Source organism: Dufourea novaeangliae, unplaced genomic scaffold (assembly GCF_001272555.1).
Source record: "Dufourea novaeangliae isolate 0120121106 unplaced genomic scaffold, ASM127255v1 scaffold267, whole genome shotgun sequence".
Lineage (NCBI taxonomy): Eukaryota > Metazoa > Arthropoda > Insecta > Hymenoptera > Halictidae > Dufourea > Dufourea novaeangliae.
In genome coordinates, this window is record NW_015374140.1 from 436,412 (window position 1) to 450,939 (window position 14,528).

Below are 14,528 nucleotides of genomic sequence, written 5' to 3' on the forward strand. Positions count from 1 at the left end.
CGGTGCACCATCATGGGTGTACCTATCTTTTTTATTATAGAAATTTTGCAAATACACCTTAACAGTGCAATCTGCGGAAGATGGCGCTCGATTAACACGATGCCTTCACTTACAGGTGACGTAGCGCTATCTATACGATTTCAGTAAGCTAAAACGCTTTCCGTTGTGGATCAAGGAAGCAGTGAGAAACAACGGCGGAAGTGGGGATCGTGCGCCATTTTCTATTTTTGCATAGCAGTGAACTAGTGTTGTGTGTGTACATTTTGTGTGATATAAATCGATGAATTACTAATAATTGGATGGGGGACGTGTCGTATTAATGAAATGATCTTCGAGAACACGTGCTTCGAATCTCGCGCAATCAGGTTTTTTTGCGTTTGTCTTCTGTATTATCGTGCGTAAGCCCGTACAAGCTCGTAGCACGTAAACACTTTTTCTTCATTTCTCTTTTCAACGAGTGAGAGTGGCTGATCTGTCGATATTAGAACTGTACGGAAGCGATTTTAGCGAGTACTCGAGCTCGCCCGATCAAAATAATTCTTTCTTCGCTTAATAGAAAAAACCGCGATATAGAAGGGAAAACCAATCTGTGATACTAAACAGTACTAAGGTATATAGCTAGGTATAAACTCTACAATTAGATATACGTGTGTATGGCGTATGAGACGTAGATAGATCACATAAAGGATCTAGAAAACATTAAGTCCATATAGTGTGAGCTGTGAATTTTACCTTGTTCGAGGAACAAACCTGGTCAAGAGCAGAAGAATGTCTCAGGAATCTGTAACAAATGACAAGCAACTGCCAACTCCAAAAGATGAAGGTATATGGTTTGTTGGTTTTCCATCTGATTCTCTTAATTGTGTATATAATAGTTCTTGAAATAACATTCTTTCTTGTATTTACATCCAAAGATTGATTTCAATCTATATTCTTTGTGCATTAAACTAATCTCGTTTGTCTTTCTGATATCTTTATGTTGACTATTGTATTGCAAAGATTATGTCTTTAGTAAAAAGGAGTTGCCATAATAATTTAGCTTCTTAAATAAATTTTCAGGTAATTTACTCGAATGTATCTGTGTTTATATCTTTCCAGGCTCCTTAAGTTTTTATACTTTGTATATGAGTAAAAGTTCAATCTAGGTATTATACTTGTACATCAAAATTATCCATGAAGTATTTATCTATTAACAGAAACAGTAATATTGAACTGTTTTTGTAGAAATAAATAAATTTCTCGATCAAATATCATTGATGCATGTAATAATGTATTTCTAATTATTTGAACACATGTAAATTTTGTGAGATGTAATTTAAGAAATTTTAATGTAATGTATTTACAAAGTAGACCTTTTTTTCTCTCGCATATAGAATTAAACAATATTTTCAGAAAATTCTAAATGTCCGTGTGAAATATATTAATCAGAATTTGTAAAAGTCAAAGATCATAAAAGTTTCTTGGTAGATCTATACTGTTATAAATGCAGTATTACAGGTAGAATATACAAAACTGAGGGTTATAATATATCATGTTCGAAATTATTACATAATAACTTTAGTATCCGTCTAATCAAAACAGTTACATTTATTCAACATAGGAATTCGAATTAAAATGTTAAATGTATGAATAGTTGTTACAATTGTTTATTGCATGGTGTTTGTTTGACTGTCGAACGATATGTATCGCATTCGATCGTCCTTCTCCGCGAAATCAGTTAGAAATTACGTTTAAACGTTATCCCAAAACAGAACCAATGAGACGTAAAGTTGACAATAACGTTCTCGGGGACGTACTTGATTGGATTGTGGACAAACTCTTGCCGCCTAAAAACTGTCGGCATCCAGCCAGTTTGTATCGTGCTGTACAACGTGTAGTATCAAAATTAAGAATTTCGTTTCTTAGGCGCACGGTTACATGGAAGTAAAAACAGGATAGGATAGACGATAGTTTCGCATACGAAACAGAGTTTCGTTAATTGTGCATAAGTACACGAATAATCATTTGATCATTTACGATATATTTTTACAGAGATATCGTGATTCTCCGATAAATTTTCTTTTATATACCTATCTATAGTACATATACTCAGATACATACATGTATCGTTCGTTATTTAAAAGTGATTAATTTCTTCTAAGTGAAAAAATAATCGCGAGGGAACATCATATTCCCTTTTAGAGAGAAAGGGAGATTTATACATTTCGACATACATACAATATACATAGAATACATATACATACATATACGTATTTTATTTCGTACTGTTTTTCGGTTGTACACTTTATTAACCGGTTCGAACGGTAATATTCCCTTGTCCGTTTCGTCCTTCGGGGCATAAACATTCGTTTAACCGTTTGGTACGATTGAAACGGATAAAGTGTTCGTCGGTGAAACAACCGCGAAAGAAACGTTGAGAAAGAAAATCGTCGGGAAAATGAAATTGGAGGTGCATAGCGTTATTTCCTCGAATTGGTACCGGAGACCACGGAAACGTCCGCTGGTAGGACCGACCGGATCTCCGTTTCTAGACGCGACTCTAGTCATGCAAACTAGAGCCTGCCGATGGTTTCGTAAAAACAAATCTGTAAACGTTATTAAACGAGGGACCTTCAGTAAGTAAGATGGCTCTTTAGAAATTTTTCGAACGATGTCGCGAACCGTCACCTACGAATTTAAATCTTCATTCTATAAGTACAGTATCGGTTTACTTACGCCAATGCCGAACTGTTCGTTAGAAGTTTGTATGTACACAAACCGAACAGCTAAATCAATTTGAAAATCATTCCTCGAAGTGTCTATGTATAATACATTCATTGGATGTTTTCTTGTATACATTTCCATTGAAGTTGATTCCTTTGGAATTTTAAATACAACGATCTTCCAATATCTATTCAATGTATACGCATACTATGAATGCATATTTATTTGAAAAATTAAGAAAACCTACCGTAACTGAATCAGTGTTATTGATTGTAATGAGACAATAATAGGTAATTATATTACATATTCTTTTTGATATTTTTCAGGAGATGAAGCAATTATATCAATGTCGGTGGCTGGGGAGGTAACCGACACCTCGATTATGGAAGTGGGCCGTTCAAGACCTCAATTTCAGTATTCCCGGGTAAGTAATATCCATCGTAAGTATTATTATTTCCGTGTATGATAAAACTAAGAATCACCTTGTCTAAGTCTGTTTTGTGTGTCTGATTTCAGGAGGAGTTAATGGTAATAAAGACCTTGCCGTTATCGAAAAGGAGGTCTGATTTTTTAGATACCTCGTATAACAAGTACGTATAATATCGTCGAAATTGATCAGTGTCGATTTCGTTGTAAACTATATTAATTTTGTTTAATCTTTTAATTATTACCAAGTTCACGCGGTGTATGGGATCCTGAACGTTGGCATTCAGGCAAGAAGCGAAGCGATACACCACCAAAGGATGAAAGAACTGGACGTGGTGATCAAGTTACGGAGAATCACGCGAAACGTCGTAACGGAGACCCGCGAGAGCGAATCCGTAAAGAACAAGATGGCATTGTTCTAAGCCCTCAGCGTAGAAGTTTTAATTCGGGTTGTTTCGTTAACGTGAATCAACCTTCGAACCGACGCCCTGAGAGCCCGATAGGAAAGACGGAGGTAGAATACCGACTACTATTCCCTGTAAAATTCTCACCCGTTATTAAGTTCTTAGCCGTGAAGTTATAGTCTGGCATATATGTTTCCAGGTCAGTCATAGGGAACCCGTTCGACGAATAGGAAGTGGTAGGATATTGACTCGCGACATTTGGGACTTTAGACCTGAAAATGAGAAACTCGAACCGGAACGTACAGATTTCGCTTTTCGATCAGGAGCGACTGGTGGTACATCTATACGTGATCGTGATAACAGAGATACTCGTGACGGAAAGGATCGAGAGGTTGTAAGAGAGAGGGATCGAGATAATTTGCGTGAACGAGACGAGAGGAATGAGCGATACGAACGAAGATCCTTCGGTCGCGACTACGGGGACAGGGAGAGGGAACGTGATCGAGACAGAGGAGTCGAACGGAATGACCGCAATCATCAACCAGATCGTGAGAAAGACCGTGGGCGAGAACGAAGATATAGCAACGATCGTAGGCGAACTTACAGTGAGAATCGCAATGACGCGGATGAACCAGAGTGGTTCAGTTCTGGACCGACGTCTCAACATGACACCATCGAGTTAAGGGGTTTTGAGGATATTCCTGAGGAGAAGGCCATAAGCAACAATATCAGCACGAAAAGCAAAAAGCAAACTTCGGTACAAAAGAAACGCGGGAAAAAGAATTCATTGGAGAAAGATGAAAAGCAAACGGAAAGTTCAGCCGGTCCTAAAGGGCGTAGCACACCGACTACGATGGATCAACCCATAAATATTGTAGCTGCACCCCATTCACCTATCTCAGAACAAAATGAATCGTCCTCGCTTACACAGAAGACAACTCACGACTCCAACGAAAGTACTGTAACCGAGGCGAGTTGTGTAACAACTGACAACTCGAGTACTGCGAATCAGAACCAGCAAGACAGCCATCCTGACTTCAATCTCGATGACTTTTTGAAGTCTGATACATTCCCTGGAGTTCCCGGCCTCTTAACTGTACGTTATCGAGTATAAAGAGTGTTATACTTGTTAATTAATTATGTATAATATGTTGCATTCGAAAGGATTATACATTGTTTTTCATTTTATAGAATGGAGTTGGTTCGAATGGGGGATCTTGTTCACGATTCAGTCAGTGGTTCAAGAGGGAAAGTCCAGTTCAACAAGTCGATAGTCGCAGAACTTCCATTCAGGATGATATACTGAACAATCTTCTTAATGATATTACCGAGCCAAATATTCAGATCCCATCAGTAACTGAATCTAACACGTATTTCGCTCCTATTTCTCCTGCCAACACGACTACGAACACTACCACCTCCACCACGGGAGTGAAACTGTTGGAAATGTTGCAACGCGGGAATAAACCAAGTCAGAACGGCCAAGGAGATGCAACCAGCAACGTTGTACCGTTAATGAAGAACGCTTCTATCAAAGATATGGGTTAGAATTTGCCAAATTTTCATTTCAATCCTAGAGTGTAATATGGTGGATGAGACTGGAAATTTTTTATAGAAGTTGGTGGAAAAGTTGTGCATAGTCTGGAGGAATTAGAAGCACGTATGCGAGGTGGTGCTCCTCCACCCACATCTGTAACTGATCAGCCTCGTGTAAATAAGACTGAAGAAGATCTCTCTGCTTTTAAAAAATTGGTAATTTAAAGACATATCAAATATTATAACCGACTAACATGATTAGTATGAGTCAGTAAATTATTTCGTACATACATACCCTAGCTTGCTCAAGTAACTGGAGGACAAGCTATACCAGCAGCAAATGGTCCTATTTCCCAGAAGCAACCGGTAACATTAATGCAAGTAAGATTTATAATTTTTTCCCTTACGCGATACATTCATACAGTAATTTTCTTCTATGTTAGATAACACCTTATCCTTTGCAGTTGCTTAATTCGCAATTGAAAACCCAACCAATTGCTTCTCAGCAGTCGGTTCCAGAGCCAAATCACTCGACATTCAATCATGTTGGTTCTTTTGGACCAACTCAACATTCGCATCAGGCACAAATGCAGCATGAGAACCTGATGAAAGTGTTACAAATTCAACAGGTTGGTATCGTGAAATTTCTGAAATTGATGAAACAGTGTTTCTAATTACTTTCATTGTTACAATAGCAACAGAAGCAGCAACAGCAGCATTCCGATATGTTGTCAATGATGATGGGTGGTCAACGGATGTTGGGAGTAAGTCCTGTACCTCCAGACATGCAGATGATGCTTAACAATGTTCCAACAAGTCAAGAATTGCTAAAGAGACCAGAAGCTCAAGCCATTATTCAGGGTCTTCAGCAAGGAGAAATAACTAGGCAGCATCTTATACAACAATTGCAGGTTACTTATAATTTCGGGATCATTGTTAGTTGATTGTGAAGTTTACAGAATTGATCGACTGTTTAGAATCGTCTAATATTTTTATTCTTTCAATACCATTTTTGTACAGAATCCAGCCATGCAACACCGTCATAGGGAAGTTTTAGTAAATATTTTAAAAATGTATGGTGGTACCACACCTCGTACAGTTAGTCCACATCCTAGTGCACCTACTCCTCAAGACCATATCCTGCAACAGATGTTGTATCAGCAACAACAACAACAACACAGGATTCCATCCCCCATGAATAATGGTGAGTTATAGTTATTGCTTATTTCAAGCAAACATTATTATTTTTACCTATACTCGCGATGAAACATAACTTTCTACATTTCTGTGTTTGCTTTTCGTACATATTATTCGGAACATCTGATTTTTCATTTCCTTATTCTTAAGTTCTTCCAAGTTAGGTGATTTGATTTTACAATTATTTTCGATGTATTTGTGTTCTTATTGCATTCTTTTTTTACCGGAACTAGTATGAAATCGTTGTGTGTACTTTTATCATTAATTACAATGAACATTAAGTTACCTTTTTATATTTCTTACGAGCGTATAGTACATATGTTATAAATATGTATGGTGATGTTTGGAATGCAGCTTGTTGTCCACCTTCAATTATATCTCCAAATTTGACCGCTAGTCCCAGTATATTAACAGTGCAACATCCAGGTAGAATATTAAACATAACTGATTTTTTTCCTCCTTTTTTCATGTTGTTGCTTTGTATTAGTCAAGTAAATGGAATATTAAAAAAAATCACTAATTATATACGTACGCTTGAATTGAGTATTGACCGAACAGTTTAACAAAAATTTGTTTGGTCTGAATCATAAATAACTTTCTGTTTTTCTTTTAAATACTTTTCACTTTAAGGATTTACAATAAACTGTAACCCATTGAATCTTCCTTCCCTGTTATTGTTGTATCATTACGAAATGATAAGAATTTCACATAGCAAATTTTGTCATATATAGTTGAAATTATTTATGACTCAACCCAATTTGCTTCATATCATAAAGCGATTCCATAGTAAAAGACCTAATTTGAAAATTGTTCGTTAGATGATTCGTTGTCTTAAAACATGGATGATTTTTATATTTAACAGTGATACAGCACAGAGTTCCCTCGCCGCGGAAAATTGCTATGCATGCTCAGACTGCAATGCAAAATGCTCTAATTAAGAAAAAGTTGGAGGAGCAGCGTGAAAACTACCGTAAGCGACAAGATCAACAGGATCAACAGCAGCAACAACAGCAGCAGCAGCAGCAACAGCAACAAGCTCAACAAAGAGCGTCGAGAAGCGAAGCAGACTATGAGCCCAACGCCACTCGCTTTTACCCCGACATCAGTGTTACGTAAAATGACTGCCGATAAGGAGCCTGATGGTGCGAATCAGTCTAATAATCAATTAGAAACTGTTTTCTTCTACTCTCCTACAATTAACGAGAATCGTAACAATTATCGTAACGCGTATCAGCGCAGAAGGTGTACTGACTTACAAGTATCCACTTCCTCTGAGGGTGAAATTCAGCTTACTAGTCGTTACGCTAAAGAGCATGGTACTGTAGATGATGTCGGTGCTTCGCATTCGAATCCATTAGACGAATTAAATAACAACGACAATCTGGAGGTAGGGGAATCCGCGCTAAAGTCCAAGTATCTCTCTTTATTGCAACAAAATAAAGATACAAATAACAATTCGAATTCGAATACATCAGGGGACAGTCTCGTTGACGAGACTAAAAAATTAGTGAGTGAAAATACGCCCACTAAGGGAGCAGTAAAGGAGTCTGCTATGATAGATATAAGTAATACTAATAACAATAGTCCTCTTATCCTTGACAAATTATTGACTGAACAGTTTGAGATTGAAACGATAATAGTCGAGAATAATAAAATGATAGGGAAACCAGAAGAGAACAAGTTGCTAAATTCACAAAACAATGAAATTGTTATTTGAAACGTCGAGTGTTTGATAAATTTCACGCTAGGAACGGAGAAGAGATTTCCTGAATTTGTGACTATTATCCGATGTAACATTGCTTTTTATTTTTTTGTATTAAAACAAGTAATGAGAATTTTGTTTTCTTTCCTTTCTTTTTTTTTCTTTTTTTTTTCTTTTTTTGCTTGACACCTCTAATGTCTTTGAAAGCTGATTTGTCTGTAATTTTGCAAAAGTGATACATATAAAAATGAATCTTTTTAATTTTGAGTATAATACTAATGCCACAAACGCTAATATTATGAGTTAAAAATTTTGCATAGACCAATGCATGAACGTATTGCAAAAGAAAAGTATGTTGGAATAGTTTTAAAATAAAAGACTTTTATAAATACATTTCATGCTTTACGTTTTCCTTTACACATTTTCATTTTCCTTTGATACATTGCTTTGACATGATTTCTGCTTAAATGCATGTGCTTCCGCATTGTTTTTAGCTTTCATGACTTGACGTGGGCAAGGTGATTGCATGCATCACGAATTGAGTGACATTGATATCATTAGTATCAATTTGAATCATGGTGTACCATAGTTTCTTAAAGAATTTTTCCCTTTTAAAATGTTTCCATAAATCCAATGAAATATAAATATTAATTATAAAAAACAGTACCATTTTTCTTCTTTGTTTGGATACTATTCGTTGATTTATTTGATTTATTATTAAATTGTATATCAAAAAAGACAACACTATCTTATCTTTGGACCAATAAAATATATTGTACTATGTACTACGTGCTGTGAAAAAATTAAGCAAACATTTTTCTTATGATAGCTGAATTTAAAAAATGTTTGGAGATTTAACATGAAATTATGTGTATTTTAACAAACTTACATATTCTTCTGTATACTCACTAGTAGTATGTGTTAAAAAAAAAGAAATCTGAAGTTTCTTATACGCTTGCTAATACATATTGTATCTTACATGTTTTTAAGTACAATGTAATTTGTGAATATATTTATAAAAGTCTTTTATTTTAAAACTATTCCAACATAGTTTTCTTTTGCAATACGTTCATGCATTGGTCTATGCAAAATTTTTAACTCATAATATTAGCGTTTGTGGTATTAGTATTATACTCAAAATTAAAAAGATTCATTTTTATATGTATAACATGGTCTAATAGTCCCTTTTCTTTTTTGTTATGTAGGTAATAGTAATGATTCGTCGAAATTGGCAGCTCAGTCTCAAGCATCTCAAATACAACAAATGCAATCTGCAGTTCAATTACTGACACAAGGAGTTCTTTCTCGGCATAATACATTACGACCACAATCTGTGCAGTCCACATGGTCGAATCCAAGTATTAAACAACATCCAGGTAAACGTGTTACATATACTTACATACTAACATTGATATAAATAAATATTTCGAGAACTAATTATGTATCTGTTTCTCATTACAGGCCGACCAATAGTGAAAGGTGGTGGTGGTAATAGTGGTAATCAATTTCAATATAGTGGGAACTCAGATTTCCAACAGCAACAACAGCAACAGCATAGAACGGTCTCAAGCGTGTATGGTAATCCAGCACGCTCAAAGCATACTATGACTACTTCTATACCCCATCACGGTGTTTCGCAGTACAACGTGGCTCATAATTCAATGATAAGCCAGAGGTCAAGTACTATGAACAACCAAATGAAAGTTCAGCAGACAGCAGCAACAACGGACACTTAATTCGCAAATGCAAATGGTTTTGAATCAAAACTACAATTCCAGTCGTACAGGTAACACGTAACACAGTATTGCGTAAATGAATAGTTTCACAATGTTTTATATTCTCCATACATATATATACACACTGATTTTATTTTTATATTTGTATTACAATACTTCATTGTTTAGCTCCTTAGTACACTGTTGCATTAACTTTATTATTCTGGAACATTTTCAGGTGTCTTCCCCTTGCCTAATCAAATTGCATGCAATGGTGTTCAAAAATTGGAATACTTAGATCTCACCCTTTAGCTGCTCCTCTTATTTATACCAGTCTAGACAGCATTTATCTTTGGATCGAACTTGAAGTAATAAATTCAATAGTTCTTTTAGGCTGCTCTTTTTCTCGCCGAACATGACTTACCATACACATTCTTCCGTATTATTAGACGGTTTCTTTTTACTAATGCCCAATTGTTCTTTATTCTAACACATTCGTGACCGGCGATTGTCGTGCGAGATGTTTAGCTGAACATCGCATATAATTTCTAATATAGTCTATAACTGAGTACCGCACGGATCTGCTATTTATATGTATGCGTGTGTGAATATAAATAATGTTACTTCTCAATACGATGCTTATAATCATTTACTGTTTAAATTTTGTTTAATTAAACATAAATGCATGTTGAAAGAATTTATGAAACATTACTGCCACTATTAAAATTGATCGAGCTTCTCAAAATTCATTGAATAGATTTTTTTGGAAACGAATATGATGAATTTACGGCAACAAAACTCAATAACATTTTTTACAGATTTATTTCACGTAATAATTTTGTGTGGTATTTATTAATACCTTGAATATTAAATATATTAAACAATATTATTCTTCACTTATTTATTAAATGTTCTCATATTGATTAGACAAATGAACATTGTATCCATTGGTTGCTATCTGGTGTGTTATACAAGCTTTATGGCTAGTAGTGCCACCAATTTTGAAATTACGTATGATTACGTTACCGGTTGCGAATATGTTAAAATGATTTATGTGATTGTTACTGTTTTCTAATTTTCTTATTACGACGAAACAGCACTGTGAATAAATATAATGAATTTTTTTCACAGATGGGCGGGTGATGCGATCGCAACAAATAAACATGCCCGTAGGTCGTCAAACGTCACCAGGTTTAGGATACGTAGGTGCGAATGGTGGCGATCTTTCACCAACCTCGAATCAGTTAGCAAGATGGTTTAGTCCAGAACTTCTTGCCCAGGCGCGGGCTGGTAAGCTTCCAGAGCTTGTCCAAACAAATGTTTTGTCCTTGGAAGAATTAGAAAGACTTCAACATGCATCGACTACAGTGCATAATTAGATTGATATTGTACCTTCTCATATTTACAATTGCAAGCAGGAAGGACTCCATTGGCAGTTACTGTTCTAACGAATTAAATCTTTCAAATTAGATGGCTTTTCATATGAAACACACAGTATGAAGATTCATTCTTATTAGAAAACAAAAGAAGAACAAGGAAAAGTTTATCCGAGAAACATAACAAAAAAATATTGTTTGCATACGCGAAGAAGTCACTTAGATAATAAACCTTAATGGGAGTAAGGTTTAGCAAAGTAATATACACCTGTGTCAGAAACATTTTTGGACACGTTACAGATCGATTCAGTAGTGTTTCTTATTATATGGGAACGATCTTTTGTTGTTTTTTTTTAAGTGTCTTACGACTTATTTGTAACAAATTTTACAAAGTGGGTGAACTAAAGAGTTACAAATGTACAGGGAAATGGAATAAGGTGTAGGATTGGAAGTAATGAACACAAAGTGAGCAATTCAAAGACGAGATTAAAATGAACAGCTTTCTATGGAGGACATTTGTTGCTTATAAGACTGAGAAACATGGAAATTCTTACTATTCACTCCGAAGAAGAAAATACTATTTCACTATATGCATAGTTTTTAAATGGCAGAATAGGAATGTTATTTGCCTGAGTACGAACAGCAAGTTAATTTACAGATTAAACTGTATTTCAAGGTCTAATGTTTAAAAATATTTCAATCTAAAATTATTCAAGTAACATTACGGAAATTATAACAATTAAAGATGATACTTTTTAATTAATTAATGCCATTTTTTGAAAAGCTTGCAGAGTCGATTGGGCAAATAGTATCTTGAGAACCTGAAAAACGTTGCAATTTGCAACACCTTCGAGTACAGTTATATATACAGAGAAACGTGTCATATATTATATAATAATTATATTATTATGGACAATGCGATCATATAAACAGAATGAACATGCAAGATACAAATACCGAGAGCGAGCACTCATCAAGTCTTGCGTATATTTAAAAAAGGAATATATAATATATACTTTGTAGAAGTGTGAGGGTACAGCGTTATTATCATGTTTGAAAGCGGAGGTTAACAATTAACCATGGCAGATATTATATCAGATGCATTTGCAGAATTTATTAGGAGGAAGGATAAATAAGAGACCACTCAAGAGACAAAGAGAGAACATTCCAACGGTAACAGAGAGACAAAATAATGAAAACGTATTTACAAACTTAAAAGATTTGAAATATCACTATGCCTGCCAACATGTGTTTGCATTATAATTAGCTTGTTATTTTTGTGATTACATTTTTCGTACAATTATAAGAAATATATTTGGCCTATAGAATGAATAATAATAATGCAGAAACTTGTTTTGCTTTTCTTTTTTGTTTTCAATTTTTCAGTTATATCGTTGATGATGTATAATCCGTAATGGAATCTCGTGTCACTTGCATGACACTGCATTTTCTATTCGTTTAAAAAAACACGGTTGTTTGTATACTTCATAATATTTATAAGCCGTAAAAAACATATTGAAGAAGCTAACTTAACATTAAAGTGAATAAAAGGTATTTTTCTACATTTATTTATATGATAGTAATTTTCATTGAATTATAAAATTCATGGACACCCATTAAATCTTGATTCTGTTTCACTATAATACTTCCAAAGTAAAATTGGTTTTTATATGCCGATATATTTATTATGTCTTTTTACTTATCTAAATCATTCTCACGTTTATTATTAAAAATCTGTTTTATATATTCTTGAAATCCTTGCTTATTAATTCTTTATAATTCTATGTACTAATTCCACATAAAATGGTTCTTTTATAGGGTTTTAAATTTACATCTAGAATGTTTTTCTCAAAATTTATTGTGCAATTTACAAAATTGTACATTAAATGTTGGTTGCAAAAATAATTTGTAATAAAACAATTGTCGTTATTGTGGCATAAATCAATGTAAAAAACAACTTGATTAGACTTAGACACAACATTTACAACTCTGCAGCTGTGCTGTAGATTCAATCTAATACTCCATATAAAAATTCGATTAAATGTTCTGGAACTCTCCAAGCACGTAATTTTCATTTAATTAACAATCAAAAATTAGTGGAATATGTAATATATTATCCAATATAGTTAGTGACATCCTTTTTGGTATTTTCAGTATTCTATAGTTTCTCAGTATGCAAAGGTATAATGTTTGGATCACATTTTTCATTGCCCAGTCAGTCTCTGTTCACTGTTTAAACTTACATCCGCGTCTGTAACTGTGGAAACCATAATATGTGAAAGACAAAGCAATACAAGTACTGCCAACAACAAATGTATTACATAGTGTTATTAAGTACCAAAAAAAGGAAAAAGAAAACAAAAACAGTGACATTTGTTCTGAAATATCACTTTCAGATAACGTTGCTATCTTAGGAGAGGCTATTACAATTGAGATCTATAAAATTTAAAAGAACAATTTAACAAAAAAAAAATTGTTCTTTATATATTAAGTAAATGGCATTTATGTTGGACTTCATTTCTAAGACTAGTAATGCTTGACCAATATTTGGTGGAAAACATTTATTACAAAATTGTAAGGGACTTTTAATTAACTTTTTTAAGAAATAAAAAAAGTACTAGTGTTTCCTGCTTTGTTGATCATAAACAGTGAAGAAATTCTGTCCCACAATGTCAACTTAAAGATTGTTTCATAATTAACAAATTTTTGTACATAATTCAAATCCTATGCAGACTTAAATTTATTGGTCCACACATTGGACTGATAATTTGTAAATAAAGTTAATAAATATTACATTATGTGAAATTTAAAAAAATCGTCACAAATAAATATACAAAGAACTGTAATTGTAATTTTAGTCATTTTATTTATTTATTGAACTGAATTGAAATTGATATAGTGGTAGTTAAAGTTCAGTACCTATTTAATGTATTTTAGTTTAAATTAATTTTTATTTTAAACTCTATTGCATCACGCTAAGTTTTTGTATGTTTAATTTAATTTATCTGAACAATGGTGAGCAGAAAAAGCGAGGCCTATTGTGAGGATTATTGTTTTTCTTTATAATAGTTATTAGTTTTTTTTATTATTTTTATATTGTTTAATGATCTCATGATGTAGTTCCTTTGCAACAAGACTAATAATAAGAATTTATTTAAACATTCATACCAATTGCAACAGTAATATAATCGTTACCCTATATACAAAAAATTTTGTTATGCATCACACAATTATGTAGATTTTACTGCAATTTTATTTCCGGTACGTCTGTTCAATGTTTATACACATTACATTAATTAATAGTTAGACGTATTTATATTCGGGGGAATTTTATTAGCTTCGGCTGTCTCCGGCAAGTTTCGTGTCTCTCTACACCGAGAATTCCCGACCATGCAAGCGGATATTGTGTGAGATATGTATGTATTTATGTAGAGAAGTTGCAAATGTCGGATCGTCGTGGCTCGAGGTG

At 34.0% G+C, this 14,528-nt stretch overlaps 1 protein-coding gene across 1 annotated transcript; it reads left to right on the forward strand.

Annotated features, from left to right (window-relative positions):
- Window positions 1-632: 632 nt before the first annotated feature.
- LOC107191463 (eukaryotic translation initiation factor 4E transporter-like) lies at window positions 633-11,230 on the forward strand. Its single transcript, XM_015580521.1, is given in 17 exon segments — window positions 633-823; window positions 3,030-3,127; window positions 3,220-3,293; window positions 3,379-3,643; window positions 3,733-4,629; window positions 4,725-5,076; window positions 5,149-5,285; window positions 5,370-5,450; window positions 5,534-5,698; window positions 5,765-5,980; window positions 6,090-6,273; window positions 7,129-7,318; window positions 7,320-7,408; window positions 9,174-9,344; window positions 9,430-9,679; window positions 9,681-9,754; window positions 10,815-11,230. Coding segments are annotated over 17 exon segments (3,546 nt in total). The 5' UTR covers window positions 633-768; the 3' UTR covers window positions 11,063-11,230.
- The last annotated feature ends 3,298 nt before the right edge of the window (window positions 11,231-14,528 follow it).